This window comes from Zingiber officinale, chromosome 6B (assembly GCF_018446385.1).
Source record: "Zingiber officinale cultivar Zhangliang chromosome 6B, Zo_v1.1, whole genome shotgun sequence".
Classification (NCBI taxonomy): domain Eukaryota; kingdom Viridiplantae; phylum Streptophyta; class Magnoliopsida; order Zingiberales; family Zingiberaceae; genus Zingiber; species Zingiber officinale.
The window spans coordinates 67,061,465-67,085,385 of record NC_055996.1 but is presented as its reverse complement, the minus strand read 5'-3'; the positions used below and the strand labels follow the sequence as shown (position 1 = coordinate 67,085,385).

The 23,921-nt window shown below is 37.1% G+C and overlaps 3 protein-coding genes across 4 annotated transcripts; 2 read left to right on the top strand and 1 right to left on the bottom strand.

The window, feature by feature from the left end:
* Positions 1-8,271: 8,271 nt before the first annotated feature.
* Positions 8,272-10,243, top strand: LOC121990252 (probable small nuclear ribonucleoprotein F). The gene is made up of 5 exons (XM_042544427.1): positions 8,272-8,409; positions 8,535-8,622; positions 8,846-8,883; positions 9,850-9,914; positions 10,005-10,243. Exons 1-5 carry the CDS (start codon positions 8,404-8,406, stop codon positions 10,066-10,068), a joined length of 261 nt encoding a protein of 86 aa, XP_042400361.1. The 5' UTR covers positions 8,272-8,403; the 3' UTR covers positions 10,069-10,243.
* Positions 10,244-10,927: 684 nt separating this feature from the next.
* On the bottom strand, positions 10,928-12,124 carry LOC121991077 (nascent polypeptide-associated complex subunit alpha, muscle-specific form-like). Its single transcript, XM_042545103.1, has one exon. The coding sequence runs from the start codon at positions 12,122-12,124 to the stop codon at positions 10,928-10,930; it is 1,197 nt and encodes a 398-aa protein (XP_042401037.1).
* A 1,368-nt stretch (positions 12,125-13,492) lies between these two features.
* LOC121992573 (putative disease resistance RPP13-like protein 1) lies at positions 13,493-17,413 on the top strand. 2 transcript variants are annotated; one of them, XM_042547043.1, is made up of 4 exons: positions 13,493-13,945; positions 14,134-14,650; positions 14,756-16,923; positions 17,042-17,413. In XM_042547043.1, exons 1-4 carry the CDS (start codon positions 13,619-13,621, stop codon positions 17,210-17,212), a joined length of 3,183 nt encoding a protein of 1,060 aa, XP_042402977.1. In that variant the 5' UTR covers positions 13,493-13,618; the 3' UTR covers positions 17,213-17,413. The 2 variants fall into 2 exon arrangements, with proteins under 2 accessions (XP_042402977.1, XP_042402976.1); XM_042547042.1 differs by having other exon boundaries at positions 14,134-16,923.
* Positions 17,414-23,921: the final 6,508 nt, after the last annotated feature.

Below are 23,921 nucleotides of genomic sequence, written 5' to 3'. Positions count from 1 at the left end.
TGGCGCCGAAGACCGATCACAGACCCTTGGACCGATCAGACAACAGCCTGATCGGTCTGAGGCTGGTCTGATCGGTCGTGACGACCGATCAGATGGATGTTGATCGGTCCATAGACCGATCGAATGCCTTCGCGATCACCTGATCGGTCCAGGGACCGATCAGATTGCACTCAGTGTGCTACTGAGTGCTTCCTGATCGGTCTACAGACCGATCAGTTGCTCTCAGTCTTCTTCGCAGGTATAAAGGGGCTGCTGCGCGACAACTTCTTCCTCTTCTCTTCTGCTACGCTGCTCTGGTGCTTGAGCTTTGTTGAGCTCTTCTTCGAAGCTTCGCGTGAGCTTCTCGACTGGGATATCCTGCTGTTGTAGGTGTTCTGAGGAGCTGCTGCTTCAACGAAATCCAGTCGGCGAGGAGGCAAGAAAACCTGTGTTTTTACATTCATTGTTCTTGTCTTCTTGTATTTCTTGTTGTATTCCTTTCTTGCTGTTGCAAGAATATTGTGGCGAGGTTTCTCCACCCACAAGGAGTATATTGTATTAGCCGGTTCTCCGGGGACTCATCCACCGACGGATTGACTGGACTCGTCCACCTTACGGACACGCCGAGGAGTAGGAGCCCTAATCTCCGAACCTCGTTACATCGACGCGTTGAGGTTTGATCTTCTTGTTTTCGTTTCCTTGTTTGTTTTTCCGCTGCGCTAACGAATTGTAGGAAGAAAAACGAGAAATTGGGGTCGGCTATTCACACCCCCCTCTCTAGCCGTACGTAGGATCCTAACACCTTATGGCAGCCCGGATAGAGACGACGTCTGATTGGATGAAATCGAAGTAGGTAGGACAACCGTTGTGTGCTCAGGCACAGGGAGGGAGGTTTCGCCCCGCTCGGAGGAAAGACGCGGATTGGTCTGAGTGGGAGTCTGTATAGCTAAGGCAGGAGATCGGGCGGCAATCTCCACCCGATGCCTCTTTCAGCTTATCAGCGGCTCCCCAGAAGAAGCTGATTTCGAGGCCTTGGTGACTAGAATTATTGGAAGACACTCGGGCAAGGGAATCGTATGGTTGGCGACTCCGTCGCTCCCTTGGGCTGAGGCTCCTGCGCTCTCTCCAAGCGGATCCTCTTAAGAGCTGATCAGTTGCATGACGCTATTCTCCAACTCAGCCATGACCACAACATTGATCTCTACGTCCGCGAGTTTTGCTTTGCCAGCCAGACAAGCACGCAACATGATTTGGGCTGCAAAAGAAAAGGAGAAATCAGTTAGATTCAAAAGTTAGATCAAGAAGGAGCGTACCTAGGCTGGATGAAAGCCTTGTACGGATCGGGCTCAGACCGAACACATAGATGATGCCCTCCAGTAGTAGCTTGTGGATATCGTACTTATGGCCAGCCAAGCTGGCAGCTGCCTGAAGATAGTCTGATCGGCCCTTGTACCTGCTAAGCGACGGTGGATTCACAACCTCTAGCTTTCAGCTGGTAGGAAGATCGGACCGATCGGGGAATTTGACAAAAAAAAAAAGTAGTATTTCCTCCAATGTTTATTGGAGGATGACATTTTATCGAAAAAGATCGAGTCCACTCGGGCTTGGAATAAGAAGGTCCCCAGCTCGGATAATTTGAGATAATAAAAATAATGGAAGAGTCGAGGCATAAGATGTATGTCGTGCAGGCGGAATAGAACAATGACCCCGCACAGCAGCCGAAATGAGTTCGACACTAGTTGATGGAGGGAAATATGAAAATATTTACATACGGTCGAAAAGAAAGAGTGGATCAGGAACCGTAGACCGGTGGTAAATTGGTCCCTAGAAGCTGACAAAACTAGGAGGTGGCTCGTTCGGGCGATCGAAAGTCAAAGGAAGGCCAATTTGATAATCAGAGGGAATGTCAAAAGCAGCTCTCAAACTCTCAACATCACCTCCATCAAACCTAGACTCAATGGACATATACCAGAGCCCGGGGATGGAGACAGGAGGTTGTGAGGAACTTGCCATCGGAAATAAAAGTCGACGGGAAATAATGACGAAGTTCGACTGATAGAAAAGACACTACGAACAATGAATAGATTCTATTGCAGGGAAGCGAAAGCTTACTTGAGAGATTGCTAAGATTGCCGGAAAGGCGCAGAATGCAGTGGCGCTGAGATGTTCACCAATAGAGACGAAGATGTAAAGTGAGGAAAAGGGTGAGGCACGCGAAGTTTATAAACCTCGCGGTCGATCGACCTCAGCCGTCCGATCCAGCAGTGTAAAAACCTAGACGCAGATCCAACCGTTAATTTTGAAATGGCACATGTCTCGTCACAAGCGGATATCCGGCTGTCACATCGAGCGTGCAGCGGCAGTAAAGGACACGTGACATTCGGTCACCAGAAGCATTTAATGAACTTAATTAGAAAGGCATGGTCGCGTGCTTGGCCATAATTATCAAGGATTTGCATAGTCTTCAAGAAATTTGTCTAGCGTCAGCCTGGACCGCGCTCGCCCGAGGGGGAGGGGGAGAATTTACGAAGTGTTGTTGCTCATCTTCCCAATCAGAGCAAGGAGCAAGCCATAGGATTGAACTATGCAACGGCAGAATGACGCCGAGCGACATCGGCTAGCAAACCGATCGATGATTATAGATCGTGCATAGCCCGACCAGACATCGGAGCATATGGGTCAAACGAGCCCCATAGTCAACAACTGTCCAGTCAGTTAGACTTACAGCCTCCTTCAACTAGACTTGAGGGGAGGCTTGTGATGCGGAGACAGAAGCTTGCGTGGTACAGGACAATGGCCACAGTATAGGTCAAACTCAAAGTGGTCAACATTAGGGTTCGAGGCTAATCCATCATCCACCGATCGAAAGGATACTGCCCGACCGACGGAAAATCAGTCCGAGCGGACCACCCTTTCGGTCGTATACAGCCCCGACATCAGTTAGGTGAAGTAATAAAGAAGAATACTAAAGGTCTTGAGGAAGAGAAAGCAAAGGAGGATACTCCATCCGTCATTAAGTATGCAGAAGCCAAGACAAAGATGTCTTCTGTAGATAATTAATATTATTAAAAAAGAGGAAGATGAAAGGTCACCAGAAAAGGTATAAAAAGGACACGCTAGGTATGAAGAAATGAAAAAAAAGATCTTTATCCTTAGTACTCAAGGTCTTTATCTTTAAACATTAGGTACAAGACATGGTTTGTTTTGTTAGAATGAAAAAGTTGCTTTCTCTTTGGTGTTGATAAACCTAATGTTTTTGCCTCTTTTACAAAAGACTCATTATTTTTAATGGATTTGAATTTTATCTGTGTTATAGGTTCTGCGTTGAGCGAACTTCTGCGTGCGGTTGAAGACTACTTGTCTATTTTTTTAGGCCTAGTGAATGATGATAGTTCAAAAATTACTGCACAAACTGATTACCATTGTTGTTGGGGTTAGCATCATATAAGTTTATACAATCATATAGTTTCTTGGATTTTATTCCATAGGATGCCAATTGACAGATAAGGTGTTGTCTGTGCTATGAGGTGTTGTCTGTGCTACACTTGATGGCATGTTGTCGTTGTTTAGAATTTGTTACTTCTTCCTAAGATGTCACATGAGGGCTACCAACTCAAGATACCTGAAGGTGGGTATGAAGTCCTTTTGTGACGGTATAGTGGTTGAGATATGGGGTGTTGTCGTATTAGGTCATGGGACGAAATTCGACGTGTTTGAACATGCCTTTTTTTATGTCTTGGCCGCTGCACTAATGGTTAATAGTTATTCATAATTTATTTCTTTTATATTAATGTAAGGATGGATTGACGAGGTGTTTGAGTAAACGAAGTACCTTTTTTCACATTGAAAGTGGGGTATCAAGCTTTCTTTGGGCATAAGTTCATTCTCTTTGACGACTTGCAGTTGAATGAAATCTCAATCCAGTATGTAAGCTTACTATAAGAAAATTTAACTATCTGTTAAATGCATACTAATCTATCATGCTCAATCCAGTAGGTACGGTTAGTATATTCACTGAGCACGAATATTCCTGCATACGTCGTTTAGCATTGCAGTGTGGGGCCCATGACTAGGTGTAGAGTGACGATGTTGTCAATGAGTGACCTTAAAGTAGTTAGAACCGGTCTAATTCAGGTCAGTACTCTAAAGGGGGTTGCTGAGATCCAAGTGTTGAGCGAGGTTGTTGAGACTTTCAGCCGAGTGAAGTTTTGATGATCCGGTCATAATGGTTGATCCTGTAGAAACCAAACGATTAGCAGCAAAACAGATGCAAGAAATCAAAGCCAAAGAAAAACTTAAAGTAAGATTTCACGGAATGCTAGTCTTATTGCTGAATGTGGTTGACTTTTGAACATTTACGAAGGATGATCAATGGGGGCGTACATTTTACTTTGATTCTCGTTTTGTCAAAAAGTAGTCATTTTATAGAGGCTTAAATCTCGGCCGGATGCGGCTGCCAAGGGTCCTCTAGCAAAAGCCCGTGGCTCAAAAGCCATCATCGAGCAATTAGGTAGAGTACACTACTGGAAGTGGCCTAGCAATCTCCATGTCACATCTTTAAGGGCTCTCTTAAGTTGAGAGAAACAACAGGTGGAGAGAAAATAAGGAGGATTGCTAATACATCCAAGTAAATATGGTTGGGATCTATTAAACTACATTTATAACTTTCTGCCAGAAAAGTGTAGAACAAATATGCATCAACAGGCCAGCAGCTCAAGAATTTAGACAAATAACAATCATACAAGTGAACATGAATGCACCTATCGTATGAATTAGAGCAGAATATTGATACATTGGATATTGGGATCCAATCATAGTCATTTCAACATATCTGCCTAGTATCTGATTCATGCATCCTGTTTTCAGAGACACCGCCAAGCTAAAGCGATAAATGGGGCACTCGCGATGATCGACCTCACGACAGGGTTGGTCATTGAAGGATAGACCAGAAAAGGAATACTGGATGTCCTCAGGGTGTAACGTAGACGGTGGGTGCATAGTATCTCTGGCGTAATAATCAGGGGTCGATTTTCAGGAACTGACGATCTGAGATTTACTCCGTCATGCGTCTATGACCTGTATACCTGCATGAACCTCTCTCCATATCCGTGGGCCGGCACTAGAGGGACCGCTAAGGTAACGGATTTAAAAAGAAAAAGGGATATTGGGCTAGGTAACAAAATACTAAACAATTCTTGTTTTTTATTGTTGCATTGTGACTTATGTGGCAAAAGGCGATTCGCTCGTCCCCAGTGCCCCCGCCAATCTGTCCCTAGACCAATACGGAGGAGGTAAATCACGGATAACTACTAGCCATTAGTACAAATGGCCAAAACATGGGGGATACATTATGACTTATGAGCAATACTACTGCTGTTTCCCTACAGCTTGCTGGATACTTGGAGGCCTTCATAAGCTTGTTCATTCAATAGCATTATTTGCCAAACTCAGATTCGCAAAAAACAGCAAGGCTCTTGCTTTCTTGACTTGCAAGTGAATTGATGGGACTTTAAAGAGGATGTTAAAGCTTGTTTTCTTTTGGAATAGCAAGTGAGCCAATGTAACACTCAAGGAGAACATGAAATTGTTGTTCACCGAGAGCTGTCGGGCAGGATAACAATATTGTATAAACGTGAAAAAAATACTCTCGTATACCCGTATCCGTTATTCACATGATTGAAAAATTGCTCATGAACTGCTATTTGACTAGACAAAGTTATGCTTTTGTAAGCTTGGGAACTAAGTTAAACATTACATTACTTTTGAAATTTTAGTGAGTACAAAGGAAAGTCCAATAAACTATATGAGGTAAAGTGAAATTTTTTACCGAACAACCTATGTAAGTTTTCAAAATTATTAAATTGTCGAAACATCAAAATTTTAAGTAAATTAGTCGACTGATTTTTTTTTTAATCAAAGTCAATTTTAGATAAAATCAATTGATAAATCAAGTGACCTCGGATTGACATAAAATTAGTTCATATGTGTTCGACTATCCTCCTAATTATATCATTTCTCTTAAAAGTTAATTTGACTCAATATATTAAAAGTAGTGATTTTTTAAACACAAATATATTTAAAAAAATTTAATTCGTGTTTAAAAAATCATTACTTTCAATATATTGAGTCAAATTAGTATTTAAGGACATAAATATAATCAAAAGAGGTATACGAACACATAAGAACTAGCTTCATGTCAATCTGACTATCTGAGGTCATTTGATCCATCAAATGATTTTGTCCAACATCGACTGATGAACCAAATAATTTCAGATTGATATGAAATTAGTTTCTATGTGTTCATTCACCTCTCTTGATTATTTTCTTATCCTCAAACATAAATTTTCGTAGGCAATGATTTTTTGAATACAAAATATTTAAAAAATTTAATTTATATTCAAAAAATCATTGCTCTCACTATATCGAATTAAATTGATATTTGAGGACATGTATATAATTAGGAAAAGTAGATGAACATCTAAGAACTAGTTTCTTGTCAATCTAAAGTCATCTGGTCCATCAACCGATTTTGCTCAAAATTGGCTGATAGACAAAATGATATCGGATTGATATAAAACTAGTTCTTATGTGTTCGTCTACTTCTCATGATTATATCTATGCTCTCAAATATCAATTTTACCCAATATATTGAGAACAATAATTTTTTGTACACGAATTAAATTTTTCAAACATAATTGTGTTCAAAAAATTATTACTCTCAATATATTGAGTCAAATTGATATTTGAGGGAATGAATATAATCAAGAGAGATAGATGAATACATAAGAACTAATTTTATGTCAATCAGAGGTCATTTGGTTCATCAATCGATTTTAAGCAAAATTAGTTGATGGACCAAATGACCTCGGATTGATATGAAACTAGTTCATATGTATTCTATTTTTTTTTTATTATATCAATGTCCTCAAATATAAATTTGACATAATAAATTGAGAACAATGAATTTTTAAACACAGATATATTTTTAAAAAAAATTTAAACATCAAAATTTTGAGCAAACCAGTCACTGATTTATTTGTTTTTATCAAAGTTGATTTTAGGTAAAATAGGTGGATGTACCAAACGACCTATATGAAACTAGTTCTATGTGTTTAGCTAGTTCTCCTGATTATATTTATGCATTCAAACATCAATTTGACCCAATATATTGAGAGCAATTATTTTTTAAATATGAATGTGTTTGAAAATTTTAATTTATGTTCAAAAAATTATTACCATCAATATATTAGGTCAAATTGGTATTTAAAGGCATGGATATAATGATGAACACATAATGACTAGTTTCATGTCAATTCTAGATCATTTCGTCCATCAGCCGATTTTGCTCAAAATCAGCTGATCGACCAAATGACCTTGGATTAAAATGAAACTAATTTCTCTGTGTTCGACTATCTCTTGATTATATCCATGTTCTCATCTCAAATGTTAATTTGACTTAATATATTAAGAGCAGTGATTTTTTTAACACAAATGTATTTGAAAAATTCAATTCGTGTCAAAAAAAAAATTTGCTCTCAATATATTGAGTTAAATTAGTATTTGAAGACATAGATATAATTAGGAGAGGTATATGAGTAGAACTAGTTTCATGTCATTCTAAGATCATCAAATAATCTCGAATTGATATTAAACTAGTTTCTACACGTTCGTCTACCTCTCATGATTATACTTATCCCCTCAAATAATAATTTGACCCAATATATTGAGAGCAATTATTTTTCGAACACGAATTAAAATTTTCAAATATATTTGTATTCAAAAAATTATTACTCTCGATATATTGGATAAAATTGACGTTTGAGGACATGAATATAATAAAAAAAAAATAGTCAAATATATAAGAACTAGTTTTATGTCAATCTACCATCATTTAATTTATTAACTAATTTTACTCAAAATTAATTTTGATAAAAAAAAAAAAATCAATAGACTGATATCAGTCCATTCATTACTCAAAATTTTGACGTTTATACACGGAGCAAAATTAATTCGCCTGTAGAAAAATAAGTCAACTGATAGGGTTAAACTGAAAATAGGTACATACTTTGATAATTTTTAAATTATTTTACATGATTTAATAATTTTAGTACCTACTTGATTTAGTAAAAAGCCGAACTTAATTCGAGTATGGCTCGAACTTTCTGTGGGTGAACCAGGTCGGACCTATCGGCCGGGAGGATACTGGACCGGAACCGGGGCACGAACTGGATCGACATGAAACAATAGAATTTATTTGTAATTTAGGAATTTTATTGTATAGGCTCACATTGCGAAAGCCCATATTCAGCAGCCCATCAATAACTGGGGCTACCTCTCTGCTCCAAAAACCGTAGTAAAGCTCTCACGGCTTGCTTCTCCTTGTCGGTCGTCGTGCTCCGGAGGAGTTCCTTGCTTCATTCACTGATGGCGGTATGCTCTCAATCCTCCTCTTCTTTCACTCTTTTTCGCGTTTGTTTCTCATGGCATCTTCAGGTTATTATTAGATCTATCATTCAACTTCCACCTTTAACATTCCTTTCTTTGCTTCATTGCAGACTGTGCCAGTTAACCCTAAACCTTTCTTGAACAATTTAACTGGGAAGCCTGTGATTGTGAAGTTAAAGTGGGGAATGGAATACAAAGGTAAGTTATGGTTTACGGTCATGCCTAAGAAAGTATGTTTAAGATAGGTCACTGACTTGCATCTCAAGAGGTTAGTTGCTTCCTATGTAGGCCAAAAAAGCATGTTTAAGATAAATGACTGCATGTATATACATATGTTTGCATCTAATGGTTGATTGTGTTGCAGATTCTCCACATATATCACTTAACTCACTACTTCCATTTTCTTTCTGTATTGTCTCAGGTTATCTTGTGTCAGTAGATTCCTATATGAACTTGCAGGTAAATAAACAGTATTTGCTTATCACAACTGTCTCTCAATATATAAATGCCTCAGTTTTTCCTTGGACCTTTAAACAAATCATGTCCTGCTGTTACCAATTCATGGTCGAACTTTTATTTTTTGCATGGTGTATCCTTGATTTTCAAGTTTCTACCAAAATTCAAGTGCAAGTTGATTTGCCATTATTTTTGGACAATAATTAGAGATTTGAGTTCCTCCCCAGCTAAGATGATTATTTTGCAATAACTTGAGGGTTTAAGTCGGCAAGTTCATTTGTTGGTGAATAAAGGCAGGAAAAAAAATCTATAAATTGAGCTTGGGGTACGATTTTAAACAAAAAATAGATCGATATCTGTGTCTTCTCCAACTTAAAATGATTATTTTTGTATTCTCACACCTTACTTTTGGATTAACTTGGGGATTTAACTTTGCAAGCTGATCTTTGCCACTTTGCTTGCCTGGTAAAAGAACAACAAAATGGTGGTCCACTAGTTGAGTTGCAAATCAACTTATGCATTTTTGGACAAAAATTATGTCATTTTAGGACCTTATACACCTTTAAATTTGCATAAATTTGAGGCTTTGACTTTTAACCTTACGAGCTAATTTCTGAATTGGTGTCAAAACACTAAGTATATTCAAAATTAAAGTGTGACTCCATGATCGTATTAGGTTGGAAGAAGGAAATCAAATATCTAATTTTTGGTTCCAACACCATGCCTCAAAATGACTTTCAACTAGAATTTCCAGTTAGATTTTTGAAGGAACTTTAAAATGAAGGATAATATAGGGGTTGAAAGGTGAGAATTGTTGAAAAAAATGAACACAGACGGGTTGTGTTCATTTCATGATTTTATAAATAAATGTTTTTTTTTCTTTTGCCATTTTATAATTATTCTTACATTTAAAATTCATTGGACCTTTATCTTCACTCACTTTGATTTCTTCTTGTTCTGACCATGTAGCTGGCTAATACTGAAGAATTCATCGATGGCCAATTTACTGGAAACCTGGGGGAGATTCTGATAAGGTAAAACTATAAATAAAGCACAAGCATAGTTGTCAATTTGGCATTCATCAAATTTGAAACATGTTTTTCTTTTCCAACACATTTCTGCAGGTGCAGTAATGTGTTGTATCTAAGGGGTGTAGCAGAGGATGAAGAAATAGAAGATGCTGATTGAGGATTGTTATCTACAAAGCCTTGTGTTTTTTTCCATACTTTGTATGCATTTTGATGTAGACAGCTAAATCAGCATGAATTATTGTAATTTTATCAAACTTGAATTAGATTTATTAGATTGTATGTATTTAACTCGTCTAATGTTGTACCAAGAATTCTACTTTTCCTCTTTAAAACTTGTTTACTTCACCAAGATTTCGGGAAAAAAAAAATTATTGACCGAGTCTTTCTATTTCGTCATTTCTAAGACGTAATGTTACGTTGGGCTAATTTTTGTCTTTGGAAATGTTTTGTTGTTAAGAATAATAATAGTGTTTTGGATATAATCTGTAAATCTATTTATCTATTATAAATAATAACGCGATGTAAATCAACATGCGCATCTGGTGTAGTGGTATCATAGTACCCTCCCACGGGACTGACCGGGGTTCGATTCCCCGGATGGGCATTTCGATATTTTTCACTTTTGTTAAAAAAAAAAAATTGGCCTAATTTAAGATCTCTGGTTAAATTGGATTTGTTCATTTATGTTTTGTTAAAAATGTTTTTTACAAAGCCTTACTAGACCATTTGTTCTAAACTAACATGGATTATTAGCTTAATTTTCTATCAACAATTAATATATATATATATATATATATATATAAGGAACCACAAAATTACATGATATAAAAAAAACCTTCGTGGCAGTAAATGATTGAACCGGCAAAGGCAAAATTGTTTAACAATTTCAAAATAAAGAAAATATATTACTGGAAAAAGAATAGTTTGTTTTTAGCCCCATTCTGACTATGGCCGAAATCAGGGTTCAGCGAACCAAACCGGATTGAGGCCGGCTGAATTTCGCGGTTCATTGACCTTTAGGTGGACTTTTGGCTTTGACCTGGTTGACCTTCGTCATCCTGCAACGAGATGACCGTCTCAAACGCTCCGACTAAAGCACTCACCTTGCTCTTCTTCTTCTCCAGTAGCTTGCTCCTAGTCTCCTCGATTACCTCGTTGCTCACCGGTGCCTCCTTCTTCTTCTCCTGCACAGGTGCTGGTTTGCTAAAAGGCGCCGCCGGAGCAGTAAACTTCTTTGTTTCAACTTTTATCTTCTCAGTACTTGTCTCTGCCGCCGGCGAGTTATTCAGACTAGTTTCATCCGCGACGTCTTCTATTTTCTCATGGATGTTGAATTCTTTGCTTGGTTCTGCCATCGGAGACTTATGACTCTCCTCTGCTTCAGCAGGTGGCTCGTCGGAGAGCTCCTCGTTGTCGCTCTCGCCCACTCTGCTTCCGTGGGGATAGCAAATTCCATCAGGATCGTGTTTAGGCGACTCGTGATGCTCTTCACACTCCGAGACTTGATCTTTTTCTTCGATGTGGTCATCGTCGATCTCTTTCATGGTTTCTTCCACTTCCATGGGGTTTTCGTCGCAGATGTCGTCGTGGTGCTCGTCGAGGAAGTCGATATCCATCGAAGCAATGGAAACAGAGTCCTGCTCCTCGGTTTGATTGTTATTTTCTGTAACAACCGTATTTTCTGTAACGACCGGTTCCACGCTCTTTGTTGTAATCCGAGCGGCATCGTCGGCCGACGCACTCGACTCCTTTGGCCTCCGGGATGCGACGGCTCCTCTGGACGGACTACTCCGTCCCTTAACGCCGGTTTTCAGAGTCTTTGTTGCTTTATCCGATGAGATCCCTGGCTTTGTTGCGGGCCGAGAAGCGGCGGAGGCGGATGGCTTCGCTGTCTTTTCTCTCACGGCGCCGCTCGTCGCCGGCGAAGATTTCAAAGGTTGACGGGAAGGAGACGGAGGCTTCTCCCCCGGTTTTCTCGCCGACGCGGTCAACCGCGATTTAGCGCTGGCGCTGGATGTTTGCTGTGGGGGTGTGCTTTTAGCGCCGTCGCTGCTGGAACGGTTTAAAGGTCTGCTCTGTTGTGGCGCTGTGTCTCGCTCTGGCGAACTGGGGACCGACGTTTTGGTGGTTCGCTGCCGGCGAGGGTCTTCGGGACCGATGTGAGTTGGAGTGGTCTTCTCCTTCATGTGAGTGCTTGCTCTTGAGGAAGCCATTTCAATTAACTGCTAAATAAACTTGAAATAAAAAATAAAAAAATAGAGGAAATTCCTTAAATATATATTATTACAAAACATAAAATAATTTTGATTTATAATATATTCCTCTTGACCTGTCAATGTATATAAAAATATCTTTGAGTTTTAATATTTATAATATTTTTTAAACGTATTTACATATTTAATTTTACAATGGCATTTCATTGTAGGAGAAATGAGCTTAAACTATAAAGACGTAAATGAAGGAAAATGAAAGAAAATGAAATTGTATGATAATTAAATTATGATATGAGCATTTTTATAATATTAATTGATAAAGATAAAATGCCACTATTGTTGATTTTACAATTTTGCAAGCTTTAAAAAAAAATGAAGTAAAATAAAAGGCTAAAACAAAAAACTTCCTCTTCGTGCATGTTTTAAGCCCCATGGAAATTGTTCCAAATAAAGATGGAATCTATTTAATGATTGAGTCGACATGATAAAAAATTTCGTACCTTTTGCAATAATCATTCAATACATGATTTTCAAAGAACCAATATATAGATATAATCTCTTTAAGGGTATTAGAGTTTCAATGCCAAAAAGATTGAAAAGAAATAGAGTATTTTGTCGGATCTTATAATTTTCAAGATGGTATTAGTTTGTTGAGGTACGAGGGAAGAGCGAGAGAAAAAGTCGGACGTCCAATGCATTTTGACGATTGACAGAATTAGACTTGTTATATTTAGAGTTTAATTTTCTCTATTAAGAGAGAATAAAATAAAATTGTTTTTTAAAATAAAATAAAGAAATTTACACATCTTAAACATTTTTAAAAATAATAAATCTATAAAAATGTTTTGAAGGAATTAGTGGGATACCATTAGCATGATTCATAATAACTGGGAAAAAAAACAAGACGCATGAGACATTTAAAATTCTCTGAAATAAAAAAGGCTGATTAACTAAAAAAAATACATATTTGTTGACAGTTATTAAGTCGTTCATTTCATTTCAATTGCATTTAGTTTGAAGTCATTAATTAATAAATAGATATATAAGTCAAAAACTAATTTTCAAATTATCATTTTTATATAATCAGATAATAATTGTGATATTTTATAAATTAGAAATATTAAATACAATTTTATTTTTATGTAAATTCTGACAAAATAATCAAAGACGTTCATAGCGACTATGAACGACAACAACGTCCACATTTTATTGTTTTTATTACAAATGTAAGTTTTTTGTAAAAAATTAAAAGTTACTGGCCTCTTTTTAATACAATATTTAAAAGCGTGTCATTAAAGGAATATAATCACGTTCCACTATGAACCGACAAATATATCACTCCAAACAATTATTTAGATTAGTGTGTTCTGTAATGGAAGATTCGATGCATTGACTCGGTAGATCTATACATCATAAGCATCCCTAATTCACAACAAGTCCACTCCTTCCTTGTTTGCCTACCTAAAATTTCCAACAAGAGACAGAGGAAGAACGATGGCCGGAGGAGGCTTCCTGTCTTCCATGTTCACCACGATGGTAGACAAGCTGCATAGCTTGGCTGCACCGTCAGCAACATCTTCTTCTTCGTTGTCACACAACAATATTGAACGGGAGATGAGTAAGCTGACAGAGACGATGAGGAGAATCCAAGCCAAACTTGATGACTCAGAGGAGGAGAATCATGCAAAAAGTCACTCGGAGAAGCTTTGGCTAAGCGAGCTCAAAGATGTTGCCTATGACGCCGAAGACGTAGTAGAAGAGTACGAGTACGAGACGTTGCGTTCCAAACAATTGCATGAGAACAGCAGTGGGACACATGAGGTACGCGATTCTGAAGTGATTAATTTTGTGAATTATACCTCAATTACTTTTTTGATTGTTCCGTTGTTTTCAGTTTAATTTTATAGGCGGTAAATTAGATGATAACAAGATCATGTGTATGAATCTTTGGGAATTCATACTGTGATCTATAATTATGATGTGTAGATTCATGATTATAAACCCAACAGGATGAACTAGCAAATAAAGCCGCAGAGATAAGGAAAAGGTTTGATGAGATCACCAAGGAGTGGAAACTCCTCAAGTTGCCTACGAATGCTGGAAAAAGAAAGAGAAGCCCCATGCTCTTAGATATGAACCGAGAAACAGGCTCTTTAGTGGTTGAATCAGATGTTCTTGGAAGAGCAGAGGAAAAGGATATGCTGGTTAAATGGCTGCTATCAGAGGATGATACAACAGGAAATGGAGTTTCTGTAATTGCTGTAATTGGGATGGGGGGACTGGGTAAAACAACACTGGCTCAGCTTGTCTATAATGATCAAAGAGTGAAAAGCTATTTCGATTTAATAGGATGGGTCTGTGTATCTGAAAATTTTCATGTTGTTAGTTTGACAGAGAAGATCCTGCAATCATTTGCCAAAGTGAAAGTTCATGAAGTACTAGATGAGCTCCAACATGCACTACGAGAAATACTGCAGGGGAAGAAGTTTTTACTAATATTAGATGATGTTTGGAATGAAGAATTCACTCTCTGGGAGGACTTAAGCAAGCCCTTACTATCAGCCCATGTGGGTAAAGTTATAGTGACCACTAGGAATCGATCAGTTGCAAGAATTATGGGGACGAGAAGTCCTCTCAACTTGAATTGCTTACCATTTGATGTATGCTGGCCATTGTTCAAGAGAGTCACTTTGGGAGGAGCAGATAAAAGCCTGCAACCACATCTTGAACACCTTGGTAGGAAGATAGTAGACAAGTGCAAAGGCTTACCTTTGGCTGTGAAGGTGCTTGGAGGCGCTCTCAGAAACAAAGAAGATATAGATTCATGGAAGGACATACTAGAAAATGAGATGTGGGAATCAGAAGAAATAAATAAAGGAATTTTACCGGCACTTAAAATATCATATGATTGCATGCCGATCCAACTTAAAAGATGTTTCCAATACCTGCCCTTATTTCCCAAAGACACAAGTTTAGATTCAGAAGAAATAGTCCGATTATGGATGTCACAAGGTCTTCTTCCTCTTGATGGAGATAAGAGAGCAGAGGACATAGGCAGAAATTACATAAAAAGATTGGCTGAGAGGTCACTAATACATCTGGAAAGGGTCGACACTTTATTTATGACAGAGCAATCTCCTTTATTTATGAGAAAGCAATCTTTTTCGTTGCATGATCTTGTTCACGATCTTGCCCAATATATAGCTCAGGATGAATATCTCTGTGTGATGGATAACAAATTTGACACAAAGAAATTACAAAAGTTTCGACACTTATCGTTTAATGTGGAATACCATAAGTCGAACATAGAAGCTCTTCGAGAACTAAAACTTTTACGGACACTTTTTATAAGAGAACTAGACTCGTGGAAATATAGGAAATATAAAGTCCTTGATGATCTTTTTCAAGAATTGAAATACATACGAACACTTGTTTTAGACAACTACGGAATTGAAGAGCTACCATATTCATTGGGCAATCTCAAACTACTTCGTTACCTTTCTATAAAAGACGATGTTGTAGAGAGTATTCCAGAGTCCATATGCAGCCTTTACAATTTACAAACTCTGGATTTGACAGATACACAAATTTCTGAACTCCCCAGGCAGATTGGAAATTTGATAAACCTACGTCATCTTTTGCTTCCTTGCGATTACTTTGGTTTTAAAGCTATCTTTTTTCCATCTGGAATTGGAAACATGATCAACTTGCAGACACTCAGACGCTTCAACGCCAGTTGTGAAAAAGATCATTGCGACATGGGAGAATTGAATAGTTTGATGAAACTTAGTGGGCATATCTCCATTTCTGAACTAGCATTCGTGAACATATTTTCAAACTCAAAACCCCCTCTGAAGACAAAAAAGTATATTGATTCTTTGGAGTTATGCTGGAGAAAGTATGCTTTGTATAACAATGCTTTTTTTGACTATTACAGAAAAGATGAAAAGAAGGCAGAGTGGCAGCTCGAGTACCTCGAGCCGCATGTCAATCTCGAGAACCTTGAAATAAACAGCTATCCAGGAATCAAATTTGTTGGATGGGTGAGCGCTTCATCCTTCACTAAGTTGACCCGTTTGCATGTAGAATATTGTAAGAATAGCAATAAACTTCCACCGTTGGGTCAACTTCCTTCTCTGGAAGAGCTTAAGATATGTAGGATGGATGGCGTTCAATGTGTGGGACGTGAATTTTGCTCCATGCTAATGGCATCTCCATCTTCTTCCCAAAATAAAATTGCATTTCCCTCTCTAAAAGACTTGATATTTAGAGATATGACAAATTGGGAAGCGTGGGATGGAGTGGAGATTGGTGATTTCCCCAGTCTCCATTCTATTAGAATTACTGGATGTTGTAGGCTGATCAAGTTTCCCCGGTGGCCCTTTTTGTCTTCGGTGGAAAAAATGATGTTGGAGAGTGGTGGTGTACCTGATGTTTCAAATTTCCATTCACTGACAAATTTAACAATTATGTCCATGTCTAAGAAAAATAGTAAGTGGATGTCCAAGTGTTACTTTCCAACGCTCCAACACTTGATATTATTATTTAGCAGTGCAGAATCTGTTCATCTATCACACAAAGTGCTACCTTCACTGAAGACTTTAGAGATTAGAAACTCTCCAACATTGAGAGTTGTTGCAGGGTTAAAAAACCTCACCTCCTTGAATTCTTTAATTATAGAAGTATGCCCTAATCTTGAGTTCAAGGGGTTACCAGCCACCCTCGAACAAGTGAAGCTCGACGGGTGTCGTTTGTTCGAGCAAGGGTTCAAAGAACAACAGCATATGAGAAATGTCTTGGTATGAAAACAATACGTACGCCCTCTCTTTTCAATATACAAATACTTTTGTGATAAATCATAAAGTTATTTATATGCATCATTGTCTTTCCTTTTGTGCGTGCTTTGTCTATATATAGATGATAGAGCCACACAATTCCGATGATGAAGTGGAAGAGAAAGAGGAGATGGATGTCGATGATGAAGAGGAAGAGGAAGAAGAAGAGGATATGGATGTCGATGATGAAGAGGAAGAGGAAGAGGAGATGGATGGAGATGATGATGATAACAATGATGATAACATGGATTAATTAGATGATAAGGATGACAAAGAGCCAGATGACAATGGTAGCAACATAGAAGAAGGATGATTCTTAACATTGAGAAGAGATTTTTATCACGAGGATCCATTGTTTTTGGTCTCAATCAGATTATTTTAATAGCAATATATGTTTTAGATGAACATGTAATTATGTAAACAAATTATGATATAACTTATTACACAGTGAAGTCCTAATTTTTTCTCTTAGTTTTCACATCAATTTTTGTTTACTTTTCTAAAAACTATAAAAATATATTTGTTGATTTAAAAATCCATAACGTCTGTGTGTTGTGTGTGTATATATATATATATGAACTAATTGTTGACAATATTTTAAAATGTCGTTTAACGATATTTAAATTTGATTCTCTTTTATTCATTTTCCATTTAAATTATTTTCTTATTAAACATCATTCAAAATATTAAATAATTATAAATACAAATATGGATAAAGAGATTATAGACATAGTCTTGCTCTAAGTCATTATAGACCCAAAACATGAGCTATAATTAAATTCAATATAATAATCCTTAAATGATTAAAGATTTGTTATACTAAACTAAAACCTTAAATAATTAATAAGAAAATACAGTAAGGATGTATATGATGTTGCTTGAGTGGGATTCAATGCATAGAGTACAACCTATGAGATAAATTTTTACATATTAATTCTCAGTTTGTTAAACGCGGAGAAGGTACAGAAAGGTGTCGTCCAAGTGACATTGTAAAATATGACATTATTTGTCCACGTACGTGTTAGTATATATTATGAAACATCAATTAACAAAATAGCTAATTAATAGAATGAACGATGATAAAAAATTAATTACCTTTTAAGAGCCCTCAAAACAGTTGAATCATCTATATATGTAAATCACTCATGAAATCCATCAAGGTAGAGAGCTTTTATGGGAACCTATTCAAAGGTTAACTAATTAATACTATAAAATGACTTTCCATATTTTAACTTCAAGATTATAACTTATTCCTTATCCAATAACGAAGAGCATCATTCACATTAATAAAACAGCTCGTGGAGCTTAATTCTATGCTTAACGAACACAAAGTGAACGAGATAACCACAACTAGGGGTGATAATTTAGGTAAATGAGTTATAAATAAGTTATATCTCATTGACTCAAAACTCATTTAATCAAAACTTGACCCTAACCCATTTATAGTAAGCAATTTAAAATCTTCAACTCACACGCAACCCATTTAGAACTAAATTAGCTTATTTATGACTAATTTAATTAAATAGATTAGATAGTTATAAATGGGTCATGCATGTGATGTAATCAAACAAAGTTTCATTGTTTAGTTCCATTAAAAAACAAAATATATTAATTATTTTAATTTTATATAAATATATAATATAATTTATATTATTTTATTTTATTTTATATTCATGTGGTTGAATTAAAGTATACAAATATCGTGTTCAAAACACATTAAAATTCTAACACTAGTCCAAAGCATGGGTGTATGATAACTTATAATTATGATAGTCAAAGCAAAGAAAATGTTCATATAGAAACAAAGGCTAAATGAATCATCTAATAATGTTAACACAAAAGATAATATAATTAGATAACTCTTCTAATTCATAGCCTAAAACACTTTTGGTGTGCCACTAGTAGAAGGAATGCTACGAATATAATATACCTTTTACAAAAGGCAATGAGATAAACCTCTTTAAATGAGGATAACACCATTATGGCAAAACACCATACCAATGATATTTCATATGCTTCACAAGTTTGATATTAATTGAGATCTTTCTTAACAAATTTCTAAAAGATAGAAATGAACACCTGAGGAAAATTTGATAGGGTTAAAGTCTTTCAAATTTATTGAACCTCTTGGATATGCTTTTGGCACTTATAGAAATGAAGCATAGCAGATATATATAAGATTGAAGTGTCAGAGTACCCAAAAGTTCTTCAAAAGCTTATATGACATTTGCTCCAATGTTTATTTCCAAGTCTAAATTGCTAGTATTTGTTGGTGCGGGTAGCATTAATGGTCTAACCTAGGTTTTGATGAATGACAAATAGGTTAAGTTAGTTTTGTTGTTGTCTGACACTTTGATCGAGTGTGCAGGAGAAGTCCAGACAGGTCGACGGACTGACCGGATGTCTGGCACGAAGTCCAGCTAGGTCGACGGACTGACCGGATAGCTGGCGAGAAGTCCAAGCGGGTCGACGGGCTGACCGGACGCTTGGCAAGAAGTCCAGCTAGGTCGACGGGCTGACCGGATAGCTGGCGAAAGGTCCAGACGGGTCGAAGGGCTGACCGGACGTCTGGCAGGTAAGTAAGGTAAGTCACTGGAGGGGAGTGACTGCGAGGACGCGTTCCCGGGAAGGGAACATTAGGCGTCGATCCGGCTTAGATCCATTTCGGAAATCTAAGTCGAGATCGTGACTAGATTCCGGTCTCGGAAAGACAGAATCTAAGTCATACTTTTTCTGTTAATTCATACTTTATAAATTGTGCTAACAATCTGTGTTGCAGGGTATATTTTGCCTCGGATTAACCTTGTTTTGCAGGAGAAGGAATCTCTGGAAAAAGGTGGTCCCGGCGTCCGGAAGGGATCCGGGCGCCCGGAGGCAACTTTTATCCTCTGCGTCGCCTCACCACGTGGAGCATCCTGACTGGACTTACCACGTCGCACCAGGGCGCCCAGAAGGGATCCAGGCGCCCGGAGCAGCATATAAAAGAAGCCCCAGGGGTGGAGCTTTAAACACAACTGAGAACTCTTCGACTGCTTGCCCTGCTGCTCTAAGCTCCTACGATGCTAACAAAGCTCCGACAAAGTGCTCCTTCTTCTTTGGTTAATTTCCTTGTCGGTATCACTTTGTTTCATTAGCATTTCTTGTACTCTTTTTGTAATCATATTCGAATTGTTAGTGATTGCCCAACGAAAGTGGTCAAGGACCACGGGCCTTCGAGTAGGAGTCATCACAGGCTCCGAACGAAGTAAAATCAACTGTGTTCATTTACTTTTCCGCTGCGTACTTTTACACTCGAGTTTTCGAATCGATATTTACCTCCCTTCTATCGAACGATCACGGTCCTACAAGTGGTATCAGAGCAGGTACCGCTCTGATTTGGTGCAACCACCAATCAGACAGGGGGTGAAAAATTAATTTTTTTTTTGGTTTTTCAGTTTTACGAATTTTTTTCCCCGTTGCAATTAAATCTAAATTGGTGCAACACCAATTTAGATACTTCTATAATTTTTTTTTCTTCCGCACTACTAATCCAAGACCAAGTCTTGGGATTTTTGTTTTTCTTTTCTTTCTTCTGTGCGCAGGACTAAAATGTCTCAAACAGAAGGATTCAGCACAGTACGACCTCCACTCTTCAACGGAGATGATTTTCCGTACTGGAAGAAGCGCATGGAGGTCTACCTCAAAACAGACTTCGACCAGTGGATGAGCATTACGAGACCCTATAAAATTCCAGCGGACAACTCCGGGAATATACTGGATCCTGAAGACTGGACAGCAGATTTGAAAAAAAAGGCGTCAACAGAAAATAAAGCGATCAACACTCTACAGTGCGGATTAACAAGAGAAGAACTGAACAGAATCGGTCCACACAAAAACGCTAAAGAGTTGTGGGACAAATTGATCGAGCTGCACGAGGGAACGAGTGACGCCAAGGTAACAAAACGAGACCTGCTTTTGAATAAAATTCTTAATATAAAAATGCAGGAAGGTGAAACGGCGAATCAGCTCCACACGAGGATCAAGGACATCCTCAACGGGCTTCATGCGATAGGCCACCAAATGGAAAATAGAGACTTAATAAGGTATGCATTAAATGCTTTTCCACGTAATAGTTTGTGGGCATCAATCGTAGATGCCTACAAAATTTTAAAAAATCTTTCTAAGTTAAAATTAGACGAGCTTTTCTGTGAATTAGAATTACATGAACAAACTAATGCTGGAGCCGAGAAAGGTATAGCTTTATTTGCAGGTTCCTCCAAAGAAAAGAAAAGCAAGCCTGAATTTGAAGAAGATTCCGACCAAGACTCCGAAGACGAAGAACACCTGGTGAACTTGGTAAGAAAAATGTTCACCAGGAGAAAAAGGAGCTTCAGCAAAAAGGACCTTCAAAAGATCAGTTCTCCCTCAGAACAAAGGAACGTGACTTGCTTCGGCTGCAATAAAAAGGGACACTACAAGAACGAATGCCCAAAACTGAAGTTCGACAAACCGAAGCCAACCAAAAAGAAGGCACTCAAAGCAACGTGGGACGACTCCTCGGACGAATCGGAGGAAGAAGAGCAGAAACATCAGAGCCACCTCGCACTGATGGCCCACGAAGCTGAAACAGAAGACGAGTCGGAAGATGAAGACGGGTCTGAACCCGAAACAAGCCACGAGTCCGTACTCGTTTCCGAAGGCCCGAATGAGGTATATTTTAATTTAAACAAAATTTTTTTTAGAATTATTTCCTGTTTAAATAGTAAATTAATTAAAATAGAAAATGAAAACAAATCACTTCTTGAGGAAAATCAAAACCTCAAGGAACAAATCAAAAATTCAAATCCAACTCAAGATCTAACACTTGAGGAGGAGAATTTATCATTAAAAAATGAGATTAACAATTTAAAAGAAATGTTAGAAAAATTCACAACAAGATCAAAAAATCTAGACTTAATCCTAAATAATCAAAAAGCATGCTATAATAAAACCGGACTAGGATATAAGTCGAATTCAAATAAAACCTTCAAATCATTAATAACCCAATACAAATCAACCAATCTAGCTTGGGTTTCGAAAGCGTGCTTAACCACGCAAATAGGACTTAATCAATATTATATATCTAAAGAAAAAATACATTATATAAAATCGAATAAACCAAACCAAAATCCAAAATACAAACCTAAATCAAATTCAAAATCTAAACACTTTAAAAATCAACAAAATTATCACCAAGTTAACCATAACTATAAAAGGAATCGACACAAACCTAAAACCAAAATTTAAATTAATGGCCAATAATTCAGGGGGAGGCTCCAGAATAGCTGGCACCTCCAAAACTAACTTACCCGACAGGGTAACCTAAAACAAACTAACCCGGCATGGTAATTAGGATTAGAGACCAAGTTTAACTTGAATCATGGTACTGGTGAAGTTTTTGGATGATAGTACGTTAGGGAAACTTGGGCATCGCATGTCTAGAAAGATATGGTTTCGATCTGGTGCATTTGGCCAAGTGGAACTGACCGAAGCTACCCTTAAATGAATCCTAACCAGTTAGACCAAGATTTAGTACTAAGCTCCGTGGATAGGACTATTCGGAAAACCTCGAAAGGTTGGTTACTTCTAATGATGTCTATGTGACTCACCAAGCTTACAAGTTTATCCGAAGATTGCCTATTTGTGGAAACCAAAGCTAAATCTGAATCTAACACAAGTTAAACCAAAACTCCATAATTAACAATCCAATTTCATCTCACAAAATCATAGGATTCTCTAATTGATAATATAGATCGGGTGAGATAAATAAGACTTAAATTTTAATTTTAAAACTTAAAAATTAATTTCAAAATTTTAATTTCAAACTTAAAAATTAATTTCAAAATTTTAATTTTAAAACTTAAAAATTAATTTCAAAATTTTGATTTTAAAACTTAAAAATTAATTTCAAAATTTTAATTTTAAACTTAAAAATTAATTTCAAAATTTTTAATTTTAAAACTTAAAAATTAATTTCAAAATTTTAATTTCAAACTTAAAAATTAATTTCAAAATTTTAATTTAAATTTCAAACTTAAAAATTAATTTCAAAATTTTAATTTCAAACTTAAAAATTAATTTCAAAATTTTAATTTCAAACTTAAAAATTAATTTCAAAATTTTAATTTCAAACTTAAAAATTAATTTCAAAATTTTAATTTTAAACTTAAAAATTAAATTCAAAATTTTAATTTCAAACTTAAAAATTAATTTCAAAATTTTAATTTCAAACTTAAAACTTAATTTCAAAATTTTAATTTAAAAAAAAAAACTTAAAAATTAATGTTAAACCTAATCTCTAAATCTTAAAATTAATTTAAAAAAAAAAAAAGGCGCCCCTGGTATTCAATTCCGGGGCGCCCGGAGGGCGCCCGGAATGGTTCCAGGCGCCCGGAGCTCCCTATAAATAGGGGGCAGCAGGCGCCCCCAACATTTGCCACAAACTCCTCCACTCTTACCAAGGTTCTATCTGAACCTCAGTGTGAGAGTGTTCTAAAAATTAAATTTTCTTGCGGTGAAGACGCTGCCGCGACTCAACCGAGGTCATCAGTTCTCTATTTTACGATGGCTCCTCGGTATATACTTTTTCCTTGTCCAAATTTTTTAAATTTGTCTTAATGCTTTTATTTAGAATATCTCTTTGATATAACAGTAGAAAACGAACAAATACTGGTGCTGGGCCCTCTAATGCTAGTACTGACCCTAGGTTTCCCACAGATGAACTAAGACTTAAGTTTGAGTCAACCATTTATAAGGCCATTAGGACTAAATGTATAAATAGATCGTTCTTTCTAGGTTCGTGTGCCTCCGTTATAGAGGTTATAAACCACTATAACTTAAGGAACCTTGTCGAATGTACCAGTCCAGTAAACATAAGTCTGTGTGCTGAATTTTGCAATAACCTAGTGAAAGTAGACGACCTCATCTATACCACTAGGGCAGCG